Source organism: Stegostoma tigrinum, chromosome 6 (assembly GCF_030684315.1).
Source record: "Stegostoma tigrinum isolate sSteTig4 chromosome 6, sSteTig4.hap1, whole genome shotgun sequence".
Classification (NCBI taxonomy): Eukaryota; Metazoa; Chordata; class Chondrichthyes; order Orectolobiformes; family Stegostomatidae; genus Stegostoma; species Stegostoma tigrinum.
Genome location: NC_081359.1, coordinates 113,022,006 through 113,042,552, shown reverse-complemented (window position 1 = coordinate 113,042,552; position 20,547 = coordinate 113,022,006). Strand labels below are relative to the sequence as shown.

At 52.7% G+C, this 20,547-nt stretch overlaps 1 protein-coding gene across 2 annotated transcripts in view; it reads right to left on the bottom strand.

Moving 5' to 3' along the window:
• Positions 1-4,406: 4,406 nt before the first annotated feature.
• selenoj (selenoprotein J) overlaps positions 4,407-20,547 on the bottom strand; it is a 112,380-nt gene continuing 96,239 nt past the window's right edge. For both annotated transcript variants that reach the window (XM_048532091.2, XM_059646899.1), the window contains one exon: positions 4,407-4,575. In XM_048532091.2, coding sequence (XP_048388048.1) covers positions 4,451-4,575 — 125 coding nt within the window. In that variant the 3' untranslated portion in view covers positions 4,407-4,450. The remainder of the gene's footprint in view (positions 4,576-20,547) is intronic.

Here is a 20,547-nt window from a genome sequence, read left to right as displayed (position 1 = left end):
AACTGAAGGGGTGAGGGGAGGGAGAGAATGGAGGGGCAAGAGAGTACGAGGGGAGAGCGTGGAGAAAGAGAGAATGTGGGGGGTGGAGCACAAGAGTGTGGGGTAAGTAGAGGAAGGGACAGACTGTGGGAGGCAAGAGGAGGGGGAAGAGATTGTGAGGGGGAGTGTGTGAGGTGGGGAGTGAATGTGATAGGGGATAGAGCGTGGAGGGAGTGGTAGAGAAGAGACAGTGTGTGGTGGGGGGAAGAAAAGATGAGAACAAGAATGGGGGGGATTTGAGTGTCGGGGAGAGTACGGGGTGGGAGACAGTGTGGGGAGAGAGAACAGGGAAGAGAATGTCGAGTGGGAAGCAAGTGTGGGGGGTAGTGAGAGTGTGTGGGGGGTGTGACAGTGTGGGGGGAGGTGAGACTGTGGAGGGTGTGACAGTATGGGGGGGTGTGAGAGTGTGTGGAGGGTGTGAGAGTGTGGGGTGAGGTGAGAGTGTGGGGCAGGGTGTGAGAGTGTGGGGGAGGGTGTGAGAGTGTGGGGGAGGGTGTGAGAGTGTGGGGGAGGTGAGAGTGTGGGAGAGTGTGAGACTGTGGAGGGTGTGAGAGTGTGGGGGGTAGTGAGAGTGTGGGAGAGTGTGAGAGTGCAGGGGGAGGTGAGAGTGTGTCAGGGAGAGGGTGAGAGAGTGTGTGGATGGTGTGGGAGGTGTGAGAGTGTGGGGGAGGTGTGAGAGTGTGGGGGGAGGTGAGAGTGTGTGGACCGTGTGAGAGAGTGGGGAGGGTGTGAGCGTGTGGGGCGAAGTGAGAGTATGTGGACGGTGTGAGAGCATGGGAGAGTGTGAGAGTGTGGGGAGGGTGTGAGAGTGTGGGGGGAGGTGAGAGTGTGTGGACGGTGGGAGAGTGTGAGAGTGTGGGGAGAGTGTGAAGTGTGAGAGTGTGGGGGGAGGTGAGAGTGTGGGGGGGGAGGGTGTGGGGAGAGTGTGAGAGTGTGGGGAGAGTGTGAGAATGTGGGGAGAGTGTGAGCGTGTGGGGCGAAGTGAGAGTATGTGGACGGTGTGAGAGCATGGGAGAGTGTGAGAGTGTGGGGAGAGTGTGAGAGTGCAGGGGGAGGTGAGAGTGTGTGGACGGTGTGAGAGTGCGGGAGAGTGTGAGAGTATGGGGGATGTGAGAGTATGGGGAGAGTGTGAGCGTGTGGGGCGAAGTGAGAGTATGTGGACGGTGTGAGAGCATGGGAGAGTGTGAGAGTGTGGGGAGAGTGTGAGAGTGTGGGGGGAGGTGAGTGTGTGTGGACGGTGTGAGAGTGTGGGAGAGTGTGAGAGAGAGAGTGTGGGGAGGGTGTGAGAGTGTGTGGACGGTGTGAGAGTGTGTGAGAGTGTGAGAGTGTGGGGAGAGTGTGAGAGTGTGGGGAGAGTGTGAGCGTGTGGGGCGAAGTGAGAGTATGTGGACGGTGTGAGAGCATGGGAGAGTGTGAGAGTGTGGGGAGAGTGTGAGAGTGTGGGGGGAGGTGAGTGTGTGTGGACGGTGTGAGAGTGTGGGAGAGTGTGAGAGAGAGAGTGTGGGGAGGGTGTGAGAGTGTGTGGACGGTGTGAGAGTGTGTGAGAGTGTGAGAGTGTGGGGAGAGTGTGAGAGTGTGGGGGGGGTGTGACAGTGTGGGGGCAGGTGAGACTGTGGAGGGTGTGAGAGTATGGGGGGGTGTGAGAGTGTGTGGAGGGTGTGAGAGTGTGGGGTGAGGTGAGAGTGTGGGGCAGGGTGTGAGAGTGTGGGGCAGGGTGTGAGAGTGTGGGGGGTGTGAGACTGTGGAGGGTGTGAGAGTGTGGGGGGTAGTGAGAGTGTGGGAGAGTGTGAGAGTGTGGGGGGAGGTGAGAGTGTGTCAGGGAGAGGGTGTGAGAGTGTGTGGATGGTGTGGGAGGTGTGAGAGTGTGGGGGAGGTGTGAGAGTGTGGGGGGAGGTGTGAGAGTGTGGGGGGAGGTGAGAGTGTGTAGACCGTGTGAGAGTGTGGGGAGGGTGTGAGAGTGTGTGGACGGTGTGAGAGTGTGGGGAGAGTGTGAGAGTGTGGGGAGAGTGTGAGACTGTGGAGGGTGTGAGAGTATGGGGGGGGTGTGAGAGTGTGTGGAGGGTGTGAGAGTGTGGGGTGAGGTGAGAGTGTGGGGCAGGGTGTGAGAGTGTGGGGGAGGGTGTGAGAGTGTGGGGGAGTGAGAGTGTGGGAGAGTAAGAGAGTGTGGGGGGTGTGAGAGTGTGGGGGGTGTGAGACTGTGGAGGGTGTGAGAGTGTGGGGGGTAGTGAGACTGTGGGAGAGTGTGAGAGTGCAGGGGGAGGTGAGAGTGTGTCAGGGAGAGGGTGTGAGAGTGTGTGGATGGTGTGGGAGGTGTGAGAGTGTGGGGGAGGTGTGAGAGTGTGGGGGGAGGTGTGAGAGTGTGGGGGGAGGTGAGAGTGTGTAGACCGTGTGAGAGTGTGGGGAGGGTGTGAGAGTGTGTGGACGGTGTGAGAGTGTGGGGAGAGTGTGAGAGTGTGGGGAGAGTGTGAGACTGTGGAGGGTGTGAGAGTATGGGGGGGGTGTGAGAGTGTGTGGAGGGTGTGAGAGTGTGGGGTGAGGTGAGAGTGTGGGGCAGGGTGTGAGAGTGTGGGGGAGGTGTGAGAGTGTGGGGGGAGGTGAGAGTGTGTGAACCGTGTGAGAGTGTGGGGGAGGTGTGAGAGTGTGGTGGATGTGAGAGTGGGTGAATGGTGTGAGAGTGTGGGGAGAGTTTGAGCATTTGGGGCGAAGTGAGAGTATTGGACGGTGTGAGAGCATGGGAGAGTGTGAGAGTGTGGGGAGAGTGTGAGAGTGTGGGGGGAGGTGAGAGTGTGTGGATGGTGTGAGAGTGTGTGAGAGTGTGGGGAGAGTGTGAGAGTGTGGGGAGAGTGTGAGAGTGTGGGGGGGAGGGCGTGGGGAGAGTGTAAGAGTGTGGGGGAGGTGTGAGAGTGTGTGAGAGTGCGGGGAGGGTGTGAGAGTGTGGGACGGTGTGAGAGTGTGGGAGAGTGTGAGAGTATGAGAGTGTGTGGAGAGTGTGAGAGTGTGGGGAGAGTGTGGGGGGGAGGGTGTGGGGAGAGTGTGAGAGTGTGGGGGAGGTGTGAGAGTGTGTGAGAGTGTGGGGAGGGTGTGAGAGTGTGGGAGGGTGTGAGAGTGTGGGGAGAGTGTGAGAGTGTGGGGAGAGTGTGAGAGTGTGGGGAGAGTGTGAGAGTGTGGGGGGAGATGAGAGTGTGGGGGGGAGGGTGTGGGGAGAGTGTGAGTGTGTGGGGAGAGTGTGAGAATGTGGGGGAGGGTGTGGGGAGAGTGTGAGAGTGTGGGGGAGGTGTGAGAGTGTGTGAGAGTGCGGGGAGGGTGTGAGAGTGTGGGGGAGGTGTGAGAGTGTGTGAGAGTGTGGGGAGGGTGTGAGAGTGTGGGAGGGTGTGAGAGTGTGGGAGTGTGTGAGAGTGTGGGGAGAGTGTGGGGAGAGTGTGAGAGTGTGGGGGGGAGGGTGTGGGGAGAGTGTGAGAGTGTGGGGAGAGTGTGAGAGTGTGGGGAGAGTGTGAGAATGTGGGGGGGAGGGTGTGGGGAGAGTGTGAGAGTGTGGGGAGAGTGTGAGAGTGTGGGGGAGGTGTGAGAGTGTGAGAGTGTGGGGAGGGTGTGAGAGTGTGGGGAGAGTGTGAAGTGTGAGAGTGTGGGGGGAGGTGAGAGTGTGGGGGGGGGAGGGTGTGGGGAGAGTGTGAGAGTGTGGGGAGAGTGTGAGAATGTGGGGAGAGTGTGAGCGTGTGGGGCGAAGTGAGAGTATGTGGATGGTGTGAGAGCATGGGAGAGTGTGAGAGTGTGGGGAGAGTGTGAAAGTGTAGGGGGAGGTGAGAGTGTGTGGACAGTGTGAGAGTGCGGGAGAGTGTGAGAGTATGGGGGATGTGAGAGTGTGGGGAGAGTGTGAGAGTGTGGGGTGAGGTGTGAGAGTGTGGGGAGAGTGTGGGGACGGTGTGAGAGTGTGGGGACGGTGTGAGAGTGTGTGGAGAGTGTGTGGAGAGTGTGTGGAGAGTGTGAGAGTGTGGGGAGAGTGTGAGAGTGTGGGGGAGTGTGAGAGTGTGGGGAGAGTATGAGAGTGTGGGGTGAGGTGTGAGAGTGTGGGGTGAGGTGTGAGAGTGTGGGGAGAGTGTGGGGACGGTGTGAGAGTGTGGGGACGGTGTGAGAGTGTGAGAGTGTGGGGTGAGGAGTGAGAGTGTGAGAGTGGGAGGAGAGTGTGAGAATGTGGGGGGAGGTGTGAGAGTGTGGGGAGAGAGTGAGAGTGTGGGGGGAGAGGGTGTGGGGGAAAGAATGTTGAGGGTGGAGAAAGTGGGTTGGGGAGGTGGGCGAGTGGGGAGAGTGAGGAGGGCAGACAGAGTGCAGGCACTGACCACAGGAACCCAGGCGAGGTAGGTTCGAGGTATTTGCAGGGTTTGTCAATTGCTGCCTGGAACCAACCGGGCTGCCCTCAGCCAGACACTCGGAGAGCAACTAGATCCTGGGAAAGTTTTTCAATAAGATCACAATGTCGAGTCTTCTTGATCCAGTCGCCAGGGAGCCCCCGGGGACCGACTGCTGCACCAACACAGGCTCCTGGACAACAGTAAAGCAGAACAAGATTAGACACTCATAAACCCACTGCCCACACTGTAATAAACCAACTGCCCACACTGTAATACACCCACCGCCCACACTGCAATATACCCACCGCCCGCACTGTAATACACCCACTTCCGACACTGTAATACACCCACCGCCCGCACTGTAATATAACCACTACCTGCACTGTAATACACCCACCGCCCACACTGTAATATACCCACTGCCCGCACTGTAATATACCCACTGCCCGCACTGTAATACACCCACTTCCGACACTGTAATATACCCACTGCCCACACTGTACTACACCCACCGCCCACACTGTAATATACCCACCGCCCACACTGCAATATACCCACTGCCCGCACTGTAATACACCCACCGCCCACACTGTAATATACCCACTGCCCACACTGTAATACACCCACCACCCACACTGTAATATACCCACTGCCCGCACTGTAATACACCCACTGCCCACACTGTAATACACCCACTGCCCACACTGTAATACACCCACCGCCCACACTGTAATATACCCACTGCCCGCACTGTAATACACCCACCGCCCACACTGTAATATACCCACTGCCCACACTGTAATATACCCACCACCCACACTGTAATATACCCACCGCCCGCACTGTAATATACCCACTGCCCGCACTGTAATATACCCACCGCCTGCACTGTAATATAACCACTACCTGCACTGTAATACACCCACCGCCCACACTGCAATATACCCACCGCCCGCACTGTAATACACCCACTTCCGACACTGTAATACACCCACCGCCCGCACTGTAATATAACCACTACCTGCACTGTAATACACCCACCGCCCACACTGTAATATACCCACTGCCCGCACTGTAATATACCCACTGCCCGCACTGTAATACACCCACTTCCGACACTGTAATATACCCACTGCCCACACTGTACTACACCCACCGCCCACACTGTAATATACCCACCGCCCACACTGCAATATACCCACTGCCCGCACTGTAATACACCCACCGCCCACACTGTAATATACCCACTGCCCACACTGTAATACACCCACCACCCACACTGTAATATACCCACTGCCCGCACTGTAATACACCCACTGCCCACACTGTAATACACCCACTGCCCACACTGTAATACACCCACCGCCCACACTGTAATATACCCACTGCCCGCACTGTAATACACCCACCGCCCACACTGTAATATACCCACTGCCCACACTGTAATATACCCACCACCCACACTGTAATATACCCACCGCCCGCACTGTAATATACCCACTGCCCGCACTGTAATATACCCACCGCCTGCACTGTAATATATCCACCGCCCACACTGTAATATACCCACTGCTCACACTGTAATATACCCACCACTCACACTGTAATATACCCACTGCTCACACTGTAATATACCCACCGCCCGCACTGTAATATACCTCGGCCCGCACTGTAATATACCCACCACCCACACTGTAATATACCCACCGCCCGCACTGTAATAAACCCCTGCCCGCACTGTAATATACCCAACACCTGAACTGTAATATACCCACTGCCCGCACTGTAATATACCCACTGCCACACTGTAATATACCTACAGCCAGCACTGTAATATACCCACTGCCTGCACTGTAATATAACCACCTCCCGCACTGTAATATACCCACCGCCCCCACTGTAATATACCCACCGCCCGCACTGTAATATACCCACCGCCTGCACTGTAATACACCCACCGCCCACACTGTAATATACCCACCGCCCGCACTGTAATATACCCACCGCCAGCACTGTAATATACCTACCGCCCACACTGTAATATACCTCAGCCCGCACTGTAATATACCCACTGCCACACTGTAATATACCCACGGCCCGCACTGTAATATACCCAGTGCCCACACTGTAATATACCCACTGCCCACACTGTAATGTACCCACCACCCACACTGTAATATACCTACCGCCCGCACTGCAATATACCCACTGCCCACACTGTAATATACCTACCGCCCGCACTGCAATATACCCACTGCCCACACTGTAATATACCCACCGCCCACACTGTAATATACCCACTGCCCACACTGTAATACACCCAACACCCACACTGTAATATACCCACTGCCGCCACTGTAATGTACCCACCGCCCGCACTGAAATATACCCACTACCGGCACTGTAATATACATACCGCCCGCAATGTAATATACCCACCGCCCGCACTGTAATATACCCAAAGCCCACACTGTAATGTACCCACCGTCTGCACTGTAATATACCCACTGTCACAGTAATATACCCACCGCCCACACTGTAATATACCCACCGCCCGCACTGTAATATACCCACTACCAGCACTGTAATATACCCACCGCCCACACTGGAATATACCCACAGCCCACACTGTAATGTACCCACCGCCTGCACTGTAATATACCCACTGCCCACACTGTAATATACCCACCACCCATACTGTAATGTACCCAGTGCCCACACTGTAATATACCCACCGCCCGCACTGTAATATACCCACTGCCCGCACTGTAATATACCCACAACCCACACTGTAATATACCCACTGCCCGCACTGTAATATAACCACCACCCGCGCTGTAATATACCCACCGCCCACACTGTAATATACCCACTGCCTGCACTGTAATATACCCACCGCCCGCACTGTAATATACCCACCGCCCACACTGTAATATACCTCAGCCCGCACTGTAAGATACCCACTGCCACACTGTAATATACCCACGGCCCGCACTGTAATATACCCACCACCCACACTGTAATATACCCACTGCCGCACTGTAATATAACCACCGCCCGCACTATAATATACCCACCGCCCCCACTGTAATATACCCACTGCCCGCACTGTAATATACCCACCGCCCGCACTGTAATATACCCACCGCCCACACTGTAATATACCTCAGCCCGCACTGTAATATACCAACTGCCACACTGTAATATACCCACGGCGTGCACTGTAATACACCCAGTGCCCACACTGTAATATACCCACTGCCCACACTGTAATATACCCACTGCCCGCAGTGTAATATACCCAGTGCCCACAATGTAATATACCCACTGCCGCACTGTAATATACCCACTGAAACACTGTAATATACCCACGGCCCGCACTGTAATATATCCAGTGCCCCCACTGTAATATACCCACTGCCCACACTGTAATATACCCACTGCCGCACTGTAATATACCCACTGCCCGCACTGTAATACACCCACCGCCCACACTGTAATATACCCACTGCTGCACTGTAATATACCCACTGCCCACACTGTAATATACCCACTGCCGCACTGTAATATGCCCACTGCCCACAATGTAATGTACCCACCGCCCACACTGTAATATACCCACAGCCCACACTGTAATGTACCCACCGCCCGCACTGTAATATACCCACCACCCACACTGTAATATACCCACTGCCCACACTGTAATGTACCCAGTGCCCACACTGCAATATACCCACAGCCCACACTGTAATATACCCACCGCCCGCACTGTAATATACCCACTGTCACTGTAATATAGCCACCGCCTGCACTGTAATATACCCACCGCCCGCACTGTAATATACCCACCGCCCGCAATGTAATATACCCACCGCCCACACTGTAATATACCCACTGCCCACACTGTAATATACCCACGCGCCCGCACTGTAATATACCCACCGCCCACACTGCAATATACCCACTGCCCGCAATGTAATATACCCACTGCCCGCAATGTAATATACCCACCGCCTGCACTGTAATACACCCACCGCCCACACTGTAATATACCCACCGCCCGCACTGTAATATACCCACCGCCAGCACTGTAATATACCTACCGCCCACACTGTAATATACCTCAGCCCGCACTGTAATATACCCACTGCCACACTGTAATATACCCACGGCCCGCACTGTAATATACCCAGTGCCCACACTGTAATATACCCACTGCCCACACTGGAATATACCCACTGCCCACACTGAAATATACCCACTGCCCACACTGTAATGTACCCACCACCCACACTGTAATATACCTACCGCCCGCACTGCAATATACCCACTGCCCACACTGTAATATACCCACCGCCCACACTGTAATATACCCACTGCCCACACTGTAATACACCCAACACCCACACTGTAATATACCCACTGCCGCCACTGTAATGTACCCACCGCCCGCACTGAAATATACCCACTACTGGCACTGTAATATACATACCGCCCGCAATGTAATATACCCACCGCCCGCACTGTAATATACCCAAAGCCCACACTGTAATGTACCCACCATCTGCACTGTAATATACCCACTGTCACAGTAATATACCCACTGCCCACACTGTAATATACCCACCGCCCGCACTGTAATATACCCACTACCAGCACTGTAATATACCCACCGCCCACACTGGAATATACCCACAGCCCACACTGTAATGTACCCACCGCCTGCACTGTAATATACCCACTGCCCACACTGTAATATACCCACCACCCATACTGTAATGTACCCAGTGCCCACACTGCAATATACCCACCGCCTGCACTGTAATATAGCCACTGCCCACACTGTAATATACCCACCGCCCGCACTGTAATATACCCACTGCCCGCACTGTAATATACCCACAACCCACACTGTAATATACCCACTGCCCGCACTGTAATATAACCACCACCCGCGCTGTAATATACCCACCGCCCACACTGTAATATACCCACTGCCTGCACTGTAATATACCCACCGCCCGCACTGTAATATACCCACCGCCCACACTGTAATATACCTCAGCCCGCACTGTAAGATACCCACTGCCACACTGTAATATACCCACGGCCCGCACTGTAATATACCCACCACCCACACTGTAATATACCCACTGCCGCACTGTAATATAACCACCGCCCGCACTATAATATACCCACCGCCCCCACTGTAATATACCCACTGCCCGCACTGTAATATACCCACCGCCCGCACTGTAATATACCCACCGCCCACACTGTAATATACCTCAGCCCGCACTGTAATATACCAACTGCCACACTGTAATATACCCACGGCGTGCACTGTAATACACCCAGTGCCCACACTGTAATATACCCACTGCCCACACTGTAATATACCCACTGCCCGCAGTGTAATATACCCAGTGCCCACAATGTAATATACCCACTGCCGCACTGTAATATACCCACTGAAACACTGTAATATACCCACGGCCCGCACTGTAATATATCCAGTGCCCCCACTGTAATATACCCACTGCCCACACTGTAATATACCCACTGCCGCACTGTAATATACCCACTGCCCGCACTGTAATACACCCACCGCCCACACTGTAATATACCCACTGCTGCACTGTAATATACCCACTGCCCACACTGTAATATACCCACTGCCGCACTGTAATATGCCCACTGCCCACAATGTAATGTACCCACCGCCCACACTGTAATATACCCACAGCCCACACTGTAATGTACCCACCGCCCGCACTGTAATATACCCACCACCCACACTGTAATATACCCACTGCCCACACTGTAATGTACCCAGTGCCCACACTGCAATATACCCACAGCCCACACTGTAATATACCCACCGCCCGCACTGTAATATACCCACTGTCACTGTAATATAGCCACCGCCTGCACTGTAATATACCCACCGCCCGCACTGTAATATACCCACCGCCCGCAATGTAATATACCCACCGCCCACACTGTAATATACCCACTGCCCACACTGTAATATACCCACGCGCCCGCACTGTAATATACCCACCGCCCACACTGCAATATACCCACTGCCCGCAATGTAATATACCCACTGCCCGCAATGTAATATACCCACCGCCAACACTGTAATATACCCACACCCCACACTGTAATATATCCACCGCCCGCACTGTAATATACCCACGGCCCACACTGTAATATACCCACCGCCCTCACCGTAATATACCCACCGCCCACACTGCAATATACCCACTGCCCACACTGTAATATACCCACTGCCCGCACTGTAATATACCCACACCCCGCACTGTAATATACCCACCGCCCACACTGTAATATACCCACAGCCCACACTGTAATATACCCATGGCCCGCACTGTAATATACCCACCACCCGCACTGTAATATACCAACACCCCACACTGTAATATACCCACGGCCCGCACTGTAATATACCCACAGCCCACACTGCAATATACCCACTGCCCACACTGTAATATATCCACCGCCCACACTGTAATATACCCACCGCCCACACTGTAATATACCCACGGCCCACACTGTAATATACCCACCGCCCACACTGTAATATACCCACAGCCCACACTGCAATATACCCACTGCCCACAAAGTAATATATCCACCGCCCACACTGTAATATACCCACGGCCCGCACTGTAATATACCCACTGCCCACACTGTAATATACCCACCGCCCACACTGTAATATACCCACTGCCCACACTGTAATATACCCACTGCCGCACTGTAATATGCCCACTGCCCACAATGTAATGTACCCACCGCCCACACTGTAATATACCCACAGCCCACACTGTAATGTACCCACCGCCCGCACTGTAATATACCCACCACCCACACTGTAATATACCCACTGCCCACACTGTAATGTACCCAGTGCCCACACTGCAATATACCCACAGCCCACACTGTAATATACCCACCGCCCGCACTGTAATATACCCACTGTCACTGTAATATAGCCACCGCCTGCACTGTAATATACCCACCGCCCGCACTGTAATATACCCACTGCCCACACTGTAATATACCCACGCGCCCGCACTGTAATATACCCACCGCCCACACTGCAATATACCCACTGCCCGCAATGTAATATACCCACTGCCCGCAATGTAATATACCCACCGCCAACACTGTAATATACCCACACCCCACACTGTAATATACCCACCGCCCGCACTGTAATATACCCACGGCCCACACTGTAATATACCCACCGCCCTCACTGTAATATACCCACCGCCCACACTGCAATATACCCACTGCCCACACTGTAATATACCCACTGCCCGCACTGTAATATACCCACACCCCGCACTGTAATATACCCACCGCCCGCACTGTAATATACCCACAGCCCACACTGTAATATACCCATGGCCCGCACTGTAATATACCCACCACCCGCACTGTAATATACCAACACCCCACACTGTAATATACCCACGGCCCGCACTGTAATATACCCACAGCCCACACTGCAATATACCCACTGCCCACACTGTAATATATCCACCGCCCACACTGTAATATACCCACCGCCCACACTGTAATATACCCACGGCCCACACTGTAATATACCCACCGCCCACACTGTAATATACCCACAGCCCACACTGCAATATACCCACTGCCCACAAAGTAATATATCCACCGCCCACACTGTAATATACCCACGGCCCGCACTGTAATATACCCACTGCCCACACTGTAATATACCCACCGCCCACACTGTAATATACCCACTGCCGACACTGTAATATACCCACCGCCCACACTGTAATATACCCACTGCCCACACTGTAACATACCCACCGCCCACACTGCAATATACCCACTGCCCACATTGTAATGTACCCACGGCCCGCACTGTAATACACCCACCGCCCACACTGTAATATACCCACAGCCCACACTGTAATATACCCACTGCCTGCACTGTAATATACCCACTGCCCACACTGTAATATACCCACTGCCTACACTGTAACATACCCACCGCCCACACTGTAAAGTATCCAGTGCCCACACTGCAATATACCCACAGCCCGCACTGTAATATACCCACCGCCCGCACTGTAATATACCCACGGCCGGCACTGTAATATACCCACTGCACACACTGTAATATACCCACTGCCTGCACTGTAATATACCCACCGCCCACACTGTAATATACCCACTGCCCACACTGTAATATACCCACCGCCCACACTGTAATATACCCACTGCCCACACTGTAGTATACCCAGTGCCCACACTGTAATATACCCACTGCCCACACTGTAATATACCCAGTGCCCACACTGCAATATAACCACCGCCCACACTGTAATATACCCAGTGCCCACACTGCAATATAACCACCGCGCACACTGTAATATACCCACCGCCCACACTGCAATATACCCACCGCCCACATTGTAATATACCCACTGCCTGCACTGTAATATACCCACCGCCCACACTGTAATGTACCAACCGCCCGCACTGTAATATACCCACTGCCCACACTGTAATATACCCACCGCCAACACTGTAATGTACCCACCGCCCGCACTGTAATATACCCACCGCCCACACTGTAATATACCCAGTGCCCACACTGTAATATACCCACTGCCCACACTGTAATATACCCAGTGCCCACACTGCAATATAACCACCGCCCACACTGTAATATACCCACTGCCTGCACTGTAATATACCCACCGCCCACACTGTAATATACCCACACCCCACACTGTAATATACCCACCGCCCACACTGTAATATACCCACTGCCTGCACTGTAATATACCCACCGCCCGCACTGTAATATACCCACAACCCACACTGTAATATACCAACTGCCTGCACTGTAATATACCCACCGCCCACACTGTAATATACCCACACCCCACACTGTAATATACCCACCGCCCGCACTGTAATATACCCACTGCCCGCACTGTAATATACCCACCGCCAACACTGTAATGTACCCACCGCCCGCACTGTAATATACCCACCACCTGCACTGTAATATACCCACCGCCCGCACTGTAATATACCCACCACCCACACTGTAATATACCCACTGCCCGCACTGTAATATACCCACCGCCCGCACTGTAATATACCCACCGCCATACTGTAATATACCCACTGCCCGCACTGTAATATACCCACTGCCCGCACTGTAATACACCCACTTCCGACACTGTAATATACCCACTGCCCGCACTGTAATATACCCACAGCCCACACTGTAATATACCCACTGCCCGCACTGTAATATACCCACTGCCCGCACTGTAATATACCAACCGCCACACTGTAATATACCCACTGCCCGCACTGTAATATACCCCCTGCCCACACTGTAATATACCCACCGCTTACACTGTAATATATCCACCGCCACACTGTAATATACCCACTGCCCGCACTGTAATATACCCACTGCCCACACTGTAATATACCCACCGCCCGCACTGTAATATACCCACTGTCACTGTAATATACCCACCGCCTGCACTGTAATATACCCACTGCCCGCACTGTAATATACCCACAGCCCACACTGTAATATACCCACGGCCCGCACTGTAATATACCCACCACCCGCACTGTAATATACCAACACCCCACACTGTAATATACCCACCGCCCGCACTGTAATATACGCACCACCCACACTGTAATATACCCACCGCCCACACTGTAATGTACCCACTGCCCACACGGTAATATACCCACTGCCCACACTGTAATATAACCACTGCCCACACTGTAATGTACCCACCGCCCACACTGTAATATACCCACTGCCCACACTGTAATATACCCAGTGCACACACTGTATTATACCCAGTGCCCACACTGCAATATAACCACTGCCCACACTGTAATATACCCAGTGCCCACACTGTAATATACCCACAGCCCGCACTGTAATATACCCACTGCCACACTGAAATGTACCCAGTGCCCACACGGCAATATACCCACAGCCCGCACTGTAATATACCCACCGCCCGCACTGTAATATACCCAGTGCCCACACGGTAATATTCCCACTGCCCACACTGTAAAATACCCAGTGCCCACACTGTAATATACCCACTGCACACACTGTAATATACCCAGTGCCCACACTGCAATATAACCACTCCCCAGACTGCAATATACCCACCGCCCGCACTGTAATATACCCACCGCCCACACTGTAATATACCCACTGCCCACACTGTAATATACCCAGTGCCCACACTGTAATATACCCACTGCCCACACTGTAATATACCCAGTGCCCACACTGCAATATAACCACCGCCCACACTGTAATATACCCAGTGCCCACACTGCAATATAACCACCGCGCACACTGTAATATACCCACCGCCCACACTGCAATATACCCACCGCCCACATTGTAATATACCCACTGCCTGCACTGTAATATACCCACCGCCCACACTGTAATGTACCAACCGCCCGCACTGTAATATACCCACAGCCCACACTGTAATATACCCACCGCCAACACTGTAATGTACCCACCGCCCGCACTGTAATATACCCACCGCCCACACTGTAATATACCCAGTGCCCACACTGTAATATACCCACTGCCCACACTGTAATATACCCAGTGCCCACACTGCAATATAACCACCGCCCACACTGTAATATACCCACTGCCTGCACTGTAATATACCCACCGCCCACACTGTAATATACCCACACCCCACACTGTAATATACCCACCGCCCACACTGTAATATACCCACTGCCTGCACTGTAATACACCCACTTCCGACACTGTAATATACCCACTGCCCGCACTGTAATATACCCACAGCCCACACTGTAATATACCCACTGCCCGCACTGTAATATACCCACTGCCCGCACTGTAATATACCAACCGCCACACTGTAATATACCCACTGCCCGCACTGTAATATACCCCCTGCCCACACTGTAATATACCCACCGCTTACACTGTAATATATCCACCGCCACACTGTAATATACCCACTGCCCGCACTGTAATATACCCACTGCCCACACTGTAATATACCCACCGCCCGCACTGTAATATACCCACTGTCACTGTAATATACCCACCGCCTGCACTGTAATATACCCACTGCCCGCACTGTAATATACCCACAGCCCACACTGTAATATACCCACGGCCCGCACTGTAATATACCCACCACCCGCACTGTAATATACCAACACCCCACACTGTAATATACCCACCGCCCGCACTGTAATATACGCACCACCCACACTGTAATATACCCACCGCCCACACTGTAATGTACCCACTGCCCACACGGTAATATACCCACTGCCCACACTGTAATATAACCACTGCCCACACTGTAATGTACCCACCGCCCACACTGTAATATACCCACTGCCCACACTGTAATATACCCAGTGCACACACTGTATTATACCCAGTGCCCACACTGCAATATAACCACTGCCCACACTGTAATATACCCAGTGCCCACACTGTAATATACCCACAGCCCGCACTGTAATATACCCACTGCCACACTGAAATGTACCCAGTGCCCACACGGCAATATACCCACAGCCCGCACTGTAATATACCCACCGCCCGCACTGTAATATACCCAGTGCCCACACGGTAATATTCCCACTGCCCACACTGTAAAATACCCAGTGCCCACACTGTAATATACCCACTGCACACACTGTAATATACCCAGTGCCCACACTGCAATATAACCACTCCCCAGACTGCAATATACCCACCGCCCGCACTGTAATATACCCACCGCCCACACTGTAATATACCCACTGCCCACACTGTAATATACCCAGTGCCCACACTGTAATATACCCACTGCCCACACTGTAATATACCCAGTGCCCACACTGCAATATAACCACCGCCCACACTGTAATATACCCAGTGCCCACACTGCAATATAACCACCGCGCACACTGTAATATACCCACCGCCCACACTGCAATATACCCACCGCCCACATTGTAATATACCCACTGCCTGCACTGTAATATACCCACCGCCCACACTGTAATGTACCAACCGCCCGCACTGTAATATACCCACAGCCCACACTGTAATATACCCACCGCCAACACTGTAATGTACCCACCGCCCGCACTGTAATATACCCACCGCCCACACTGTAATATACCCAGTGCCCACACTGTAATATACCCACTGCCCACACTGTAATATACCCAGTGCCCACACTGCAATATAACCACGGCCCACACTGTAATATACCCACTGCCTGCACTGTAATATACCCACCGCCCACACTGTAATATACCCACACCCCACACTGTAATATACCCACCGCCCACACTGTAATATACCCACTGCCTGCACTGTAATATACCCACCGCCCGCACTGTAATATACCCACAACCCACACTGTAATATACCAACTGCCTGCACTGTAATATACCCACCGCCCACACTGTAATATACCCGCACCCCACACTGTAATATACCCACCGCCCGCACTGTAATATACCCACTGCCCGCACTGTAATATACCCACCGCCAACACTGTAATGTACCCACCGCCCGCACTGTAATATACCCACCGCCTGCACTGTAATATACCCACCGCCCGCACTGTAATATACCCACCGCCCACACTGTAATATACCCACTGCCCGCACTGTAATATACCCACACCCCGCACTGTAATATACCCACCGCCCGCACTGTAATATACCCACAGCCCACACTGTAATATACCCATGGCCCGCACTGTAATATACCCACCACCCGCACTGTAATATACCAACACCCCACACTGTAATATACCCACGGCCCGCACTGTAATATACCCACAGCCCACACTGCAATATACCCACTGCCCACACTGTAATATATCCACCGCCCACACTGTAATATACCCACCGCCCACACTGTAATATACCCACGGCCCACACTGTAATATACCCACCGCCCACACTGTAATATACCCACAGCCCACACTGCAATATACCCACTGCCCACAAAGTAATATATCCACCGCCCACACTGTAATATACCCACTGCCCGCACTGTAATATACCCACTGCCCACACTGTAATATACCCACCGCCCACACTGTAATATACCCACTGCCCACACTGTAATATACCCACTGCCGCACTGTAATATGCCCACTGCCCACAATGTAATGTACCCACCGCCCACACTGTAATATACCCACAGCCCACACTGTAATGTACCCACCGCCCGCACTGTAATATACCCACCACCCACACTGTAATATACCCACTGCCCACACTGTAATGTACCCAGTGCCCACACTGCAATATACCCACAGCCCACACTGTAATATACCCACCGCCCGCACTGTAATATACCCACTGTCACTGTAATATAGCCACCGCCTGCACTGTAATATACCCACCGCCCGCACTGTAATATACCCACCGCCCGCAATGTAATATACCCACCGCCCACACTGTAATATACCCACTGCCCACACTGTAATATACCCACGCGCCCGCACTGTAATATACCCACCGCCCACACTGCAATATACCCACTGCCCGCAATGTAATATACCCACTGCCCGCAATGTAATATACCCACCGCCAACACTGTAATATACCCACACCCCACACTGTAATATACCCACCGCCCGCACTGTAATATACCCACGGCCCACACTGTAATATACCCACCGCCCTCACTGTAATATACCCACCGCCCACACTGCAATATACCCACTGCCCACACTGTAATATACCCACTGCCCGCACTGTAATATACGCACACCCCGCACTGTAATATACCCACCGCCCGCACTGTAATATACCCACAGCCCACACTGTAATATACCCATGGCCCGCACTGTAATATACCCACCACCCGCACTGTAATATACCAACACCCCACACTGTAATATACCCACGGCCCGCACTGTAATATACCCACAGCCCACACTGCAATATACCCACTGCCCACACTGTAATATATCCACCGCCCACACTGTAATATACCCACCGCCCACACTGTAATATACCCACGGCCCACACTGTAATATACCCACCGCCCACACTGTAATATACCCACAGCCCACACTGCAATATACCCACTGCCCACAAAGTAATATATCCACCGCCCACACTGTAATATACCCACGGCCCGCACTGTAATATACCCACTGCCCACACTGTAATATACCCACCGCCCACACTGTAATATACCCACTGCCCACACTGTAATATACCCACCGCCCACACTGTAATATACCCACTGCCCACACTGTAACATACCCACCGCCCACACTGCAATATACCCACTGCCCACACTGTAATATACCCACCGCCCACACTGTAATATACCCACTGCCTGCACTGTAATATACCCACTGCCCACACTGTAATATACCCACTGCCTACACTGTAACATACCCACCGCCCACACTGTAAAGTATCCAGTGCCCACACTGCAATATACCCACAGCCCGCACTGTAATATACCCACCGCCCGCACTGTAATATACCCACCGCCCGGCACTGTAATATACCCAGTGCCCACACTGTAATATACCCACTGCCCACACTGTAATATACCCAGTGCCCACACTGCAATATAACCACCGCCCACACTGTAATATACCCACTGCCTGCACTGTAATATACCCACCGCCCACACTGTAATATACCCACACCCCACACTGTAATATACCCACCGCCCACACTGTAATATACCCACTGCCTGCACTGTAATATACCCACCGCCCGCACTGTAATATACCCACTACCCACACTGTAATATACCAACTGCCTGCACTGTAATATACCCACCGCCCACACTGTAATATACCCACACCCCACACTGTAATATACCCACCGCCCGCACTGTAATATACCCACTGCCCGCACTGTAATATACCCACCGCCAACACTGTAATGTACCCACCGCCCGCACTGTAATATACCCACCACCTGCACTGTAATGTACCCACCGCCCGCACTGTAATATACCCACCACCCACACTGTAATATACCCACTGCCCGCACTGTAATATACCCACTGCCCGCACTGTAATATACCCACCGCCACACTGTAATATACCCACTGCCCGCACTGTAATATACCCACTGCCCGCACTGTAATACACCCACTTCCGACACTGTAATATACCCACTGCCCGCACTGTAATATACCCACCGCCACACTGTAATATACCCACTGCCCGCACTGTAATATACCCACTGCCCGCACTGTAATATACCAACCGCCACACTGTAATATACCCACTGCCCGCACTGTAATATACCCACTGCCCACACTGTAATATACCCACCGCTTACACTGTAATATATCCACCGCCACACTGTAATATACCCACTGCCCGCACTGTAATATACCCACTGCCCACACTGTAATATACCCACCGCCCGCACTGTAATATACCCACTGTCACTGTAAAATACCCACCGCCTGCACTGTAATATACCCACTGCCCGCACTGTAATATACCCACAGCCCACACTGTAATATACCCACGGCCCGCACTGTAATATACCCACCACCCGCACTGTAATATACCAACACCCCACACTGTAATATACCCACCGCCCGCACTGTAATATACGCACCACCCACACTGTAATATACCCACCGCCCACACTGTAATGTACCCACTGCCCACACGGTAATATACCCACTGCCCACACTGTAATATAACCACTGCCCACACTGTAATGTACCCACCGCCCACACTGTAATATACCCACTGCCCACACTGTAATATACCCAGTGCACACACTGTATTATACCCAGTGCCCTCACTGCAATATAACCACTGCCCACACTGTAATATACCCAGTGCCCACACTGTAATATACCCACAGCCCGCACTGTAATATACCCACTGCCACACTGAAATGTACCCAGTGCCCACACTGCAATATACCCACAGCCCGCACTGTAATATACCCACCGCCCGCACTGTAATATACCCAGTGCCCACACGGTAATATTCCCACTGCACACACTGTAATATACCCAGTGCCCACACTGCAATATAACCACTGCCCAGACTGCAATATATCCACCGCC